General features: G+C 38.3%; 1 protein-coding gene across 1 annotated transcript in view; it reads left to right on the top strand.

The window, feature by feature from the left end:
• The first annotated feature begins 227 nt into the window (after positions 1-227).
• The window catches only part of LOC306868615 (uncharacterized protein), a 10511-nt gene continuing 5536 nt past the window's right edge, over positions 228-5202 (top strand). Inside the window, exons 1-8 of the mRNA XM_079414875.1 lie at positions 228-1167; positions 1428-1529; positions 1702-2073; positions 2808-2906; positions 3679-3911; positions 4412-4590; positions 4710-4803; positions 4894-5202. The exon at positions 4894-5202 is cut by the window's right edge and continues 36 nt beyond it. Coding sequence (XP_079271001.1) covers positions 942-1167; positions 1428-1529; positions 1702-2073; positions 2808-2906; positions 3679-3911; positions 4412-4590; positions 4710-4803; positions 4894-5202 — 1614 coding nt within the window. The 5' untranslated portion in view covers positions 228-941. The remainder of the gene's footprint in view (positions 1168-1427; positions 1530-1701; positions 2074-2807; positions 2907-3678; positions 3912-4411; positions 4591-4709; positions 4804-4893) is intronic.

Raw genomic sequence — 5202 nt, 5'->3', positions numbered from 1 at the left:
ATAGATCCAAACTTTGCTTGGCGTTGCTAAGCAACGCAGCAGTTAATCTACGACTTGGAAGTTCAGAGAGAGCGGCTATAATGTGCATATTATAGTTCGACTGGAGCAGTTATTTATATTATTACAAAATAATAATAATAATAATAATAATAATAATAATTGTTCTTGCCTCAGTGATACATCGTTGCATGCCACGATCCCATGCACCATTGCGTTTCTCGACTTCCATACACGTGTAAGTATTGCACTCATCCTAGAATTAGACGTCTTATATCTTTGCTTATCAAAATACAATTAGCTCATGCAGTAAAGTTGTTGCCAGTTGTTGTGTTTGGTAATATTTTAGCGCACGTAGCGATGTCATGGTATTGGGATTGGCATAATATAAGCTTGTTGCACCAAATGAAATGTGTGCAGTGTGCATGGTACTACACATTGTTAGCTAACGTTAAAAGTTACCCAAGTGTTATTATACAATTATTAGACAATTAAAATAGGTGTGATTAGCATATCCGATTTTAAATATGATATTCTTTGTTGCAGCTAAACAGCCTAGATGATAACGGGTTGTGCCACAGTCTACTGCCATATTTCTATCATAATTTGGATAAAAATGTCAGCAAATAACCTATAGACATAAACATGTCAACATAATCCATACTCTATCTTCAGATGTAATGAGTGTGTGTGTGTGTGTTAGTATATTGTAATGTGTAGTTTACTTATCAATTCTATACTGATTTATTTTTCTCTTTATCAACAGGTTCTCAAATACAGATTATTTACTAAAAATCAGCAGCTAACTACAAAAGGCATTTTTAAAAGCCACGTTTGTATTGTCTTTCTCTCTGTTCTCGTTTTTGTATTGTTCTCTCTCCTCTCCTTTCCTCTCCTCTCTTAGTGGTGTGTTTGTCCTTGTGCACTTTTGTTTGTTGTGCATCATGTCAGATCCTAAGCTGAACCAGCTCTTGGAGGAGGTCAACAGTCTTGTCAGCCAGGCAGAAGACATGGATGCACTTCAAAGGCTGCATGAGATCGTCAACAAGCAAAAGGAAGCAGCATCAGCCATCCAGCCATCCACCAGCCAGCCATTTGTGAAGTGGATTAAGAGGGACAGCGAAGGGAAAATTATTTATGGGAGGCCAAGATCCTCCAGAAAACAAGCAGGTCAGACTTTCTTTTCAATCATATTAATTAATATCTATATTTTATCTCTAGATATATTTTTACCTTTTAGAATGAGACATAAACATATCACAAGTCATGGGTCTGAATTAGAAAATATATGATTATTATTATATTATGTACATACTTACTATATATACTTTAAGGAAAAGCAATGATACAACTTTACCATGAATGCCTTGTAAACATAATTACAATGTATGTGTTTCTAATTGTAATTTATTTATTTTTTCCTTCTACAGCAGGTCTTAGCCACAGACAAACTGGAAAGACTGGTGGTTCTCTTCTCAGGGCTCCGGAAACCAGTGTGGAAATGACCTGTGACTTTTCTCACGTAAACGCTGGTATGTCCTATATTGTTCTGCACTGTGAAACTGTATGTTAATTAATAATATGAATGTAATACACATTCCATATTTTTGTGTAAGTATGATAAGTAACACTGTTATTTTGTTCGGTGATATCCTCTTTTGTTTAATAACATGTTGTTTTTGAATACTGTCCATTGTTTAACAGAGTCTTTCCTTCAAGAGCTAAGTTGCTCACTGGGTGAAGACTTAGATGACAACGAAACACCACCAAAAGCCTCCAGTGATTGGTCATTAAGAAAAAGTCTTGTTTCAGAGTGGTGGGTGAAAGTGAGGCCCCGGTTGGTGGACAACATGGTGGCTAAGCAGCATGTGGCAAGTCCAGTCTGCCAGAAATGTGACTCCAGTCCAGCTATCATCCACTGTTGTGACTGTCGACCACATGCATTTCTCTGTGCTCGTTGTGACATCAACTTCCACAAGGCTCAAGTCTTCCACAACAGGGACTCAATTAGAGAAGGCTTCTTTCAGCCGTTGCCACCGACATCATGTTTTGTGGAGAAGGTTCTTACCCAGTGTGGTAAGTTGTAGTTTTTGAGTGTCACTTTTTCTGACTTGTTAATTCCAGTTATCTGAAACTAAATACTAAAACCTAAATCATTTCTGATCAGTCGATTAAGCCATGAAGAATATCTGGTTTTAAAAAGCTGACATAGACTGTCCTCCAAAAGTTTGTAAACACTCTAGAAAAGTGGGGTTTTGGACAATATTGGCATGAATCCTTTTTAATTTGTGATAATTTTCGCTGATAATGGACAACACAAAGTGCAAAAACACATTTTATTACACAAACTGTTTATGCATAGAAAATACTTTAATTTTTGATTCATCAAAATATCCACCATTAGCAGCTATTACAGCTCTGCATAATCTGTAGATTTGTATTCTAGACTTAATTGGCAATCAATTGTTGGAGCTATTAAGGTGTGCTGACCCAAAAATCTTTTAAAAATCTGGGTCAAGTTTAAACCAGTAACCAGGCATCACAGCTGGCAAAGGGGCATGTCTGACTTTGAGATGTGTGTATATATACTGCCATTATTATCAAAATGAAAATTATATTTGCTGGTCTTCAAGGACAATGTCAAGTTACATTAATGTACTTTATTTGCACCAAAAACTGCTAAGGATTTATGCTGACATCATCCAAAACCACACTTTGCCAGGTGTGTTTGCAAACTTTTTAAGGGCAGTGTATGTTAGTCTTTATCTTCTATCCTCTAACTATTCTCGTGAATGTTTATTATTTTCAAGTGCGTCTTGTACCCTTGGAGATGCCAGGGACAATATGTAGCTGTTCTCAGAGATTAAGTGTCATCACTGGAAAACCCATTGCTGTGGTTACAATGAATGGTAAGGAGAACTTTGGGGATGGGTGTCATCTGACATGAATCACTTTCTTTCTTCGGATTGTGATGTTATCTACTGTCTTGTCCTTGTCCCCTATCCATCATGTCTGCTCCTTGTGTTACTTCCTGTGTTCCCCTTGTTTACTTCCTGGTTTTGTGCTCCTTTGTTTATCCCTACCATATGTTCCTGTTCCTGTCTCTGCCCCTCACCTGTCTAGTTGTCAGTCCCTACCTTAGTTCACCTGTTCTTTGCTGCCTTGTTTAGCCCTTTGTAATTAAGTCCTTAAAAATATTTAAGACTGAGTTTCTATCCAACTTGTTAATTCAAATTTCAGTTATGTGCATAAGAAATGCTAAATTGGAAACACCTGCAAATGCGGATCAGTCCCTTAATGCAAATATAAATTTGATTCGCTTGATGGGGGTGGATTAACTCTTGATGTGAATAAGGCATAGTGCAAAATAAAGTTTATGGAAACAGTTTAATTAGCATATATATGCACATTTACCATGTTTCAGTGTTGTCCTGGAGACATTTTGATCCCACAGCTGGTCAGGTCACATCCCCTGATTAGTCTAATGTCCATTTTTAATTCACATTACACAGCTGATGGAAACAAACACAGATGTATATTCTTGAGCTGAATTTTCATTAATGCAAATATCAAATGCAAATAAGTTTAATGGAAACCTCGCTAGTGTCCTCCTGATAGTCAAAGGTTCCCACTTCAGTGTCAGAATAAAATGTGCATATATAATTCTTTCCTTTTCCCCAGGCCGATATGATCTCAACTTGCCAGAGTTGAAATGTGAGGTATGCGAAGCCACGTGGCGTGCTGGGGTGGATGAGCTGGTCCATAATGACTACTGGCCTGCTACTTCGCAATTTTCTACAGTATATGCTACAGACATCCTATTTTCCTTTGAGGAGTTGAAGATGGCAGCACCTGGGATGTCCAGCCTAGCATTTCTTAGAATGCTAGATAAACGAACTGTCCGCTTTGGCCGTGTAAGTATTTGTGGTGATAATTTTAGAGTAACTCACAATTACAGTATGAGGTCAAGTACACATGAACATTTACACTGTTTAGGGATGTGTTAAATTCAGACCTTTTGTCACAGGTGTACAAACGGCTAGCAACCCGTGCTGTCATGTAGTTTGCACTGAGTGTGGAGAAGAAGAGGACACACTTTGTTGTGTTCTCCCCAGTATCATTTGCTGATCACATAAATGTTCATTGGGAAACATTCGGGCCAAACGTTGCACTGGCTAACTCTTAAACAAACTGGAACAAACTGTAGCTTTTTTGGCTAGAGATGTAGACTGTCAAGTTCTTCTTCAATTCAGGTTATTTTCCTTTGAAGTATATTATCAGAGGTCATGAAAGTAGTACTCACATTCCAAAGTTTATCCATTTTAGATGGATATTATCTTATTTCAATGTAGAGTGGTCTTCAATTTCTTGATCTGTTTTACTGTTTCTGTTTTACTGTACTCTTTTGAAACAGACTGGAAAGATCATAGCAGACAGCTTCAGAAAAAGCTTTTTGGAGTGGGAGGCAGTCCGATTTGAAGTGGACAGACTCATCCAGGAAGACCACTTTAACTGCCCAGCATGCACCCCACACATGCTTGCGGTCTCTGTTGATGGAAACCGTAAGCACTATAGATTCAAGAGTGCAGCAAGGTACTTAAAAAATCCAGTGTTTAGATTGACAGTTCATCATCTTGAAAGTAACTTTGCTGTAAAATCATAATGAAAATCATATGAATATTAAAAGGCAATATGTGTTATTTTTTATTTAGATCAGAGGAACAAGCCATCTTTGATGGTGTATTCATAGCCAAGGACGATGATGTTGCAAGATTCGTAGACTATGTCCATTCCTCGACCAGACATGTAAACTTGCAAAACATCACTATATTTACTTGTAAAACCATGTCCTACATAGGAGTTTGTTTGGACTGTTAACCATCTTCCATGTTTTAGGTCTCTGGCAGAGGTGTCTGTGGGGGACAGTGGTCAGCAGCACGAGAAACCTCACAGAAGTCCTCCAGCAAAATGGATGAGGAGGGCCTAGAACTTGCAGTTTGTCGGCATGGTGTTCTCCTTTGTGCCCTTAATATGTTCAGGGGGGAGGTTTTTGCTTACCCTCTGTACCTCCAGAAAAAAATGGCTTGTAAGCCGGTGAAATTCTTTGCTATGGATGTTGCGTGCAAGTACTGGCCTTACCTCCAGAGAGTGAGCGAGAGATGCCCTGAGCTTCAGGATCTGCTCTCAATGAAGCCATTTCTATCA

Source organism: Barbus barbus (genome assembly GCF_936440315.1).
Source record: "Barbus barbus genome assembly, contig: scaffold_87, whole genome shotgun sequence".
NCBI lineage: Eukaryota > Metazoa > Chordata > Actinopteri > Cypriniformes > Cyprinidae > Barbus > Barbus barbus.
Note: the sequence above shows the minus strand (reverse complement) of the source record. Positions and strands in the feature narration are given on the sequence as shown.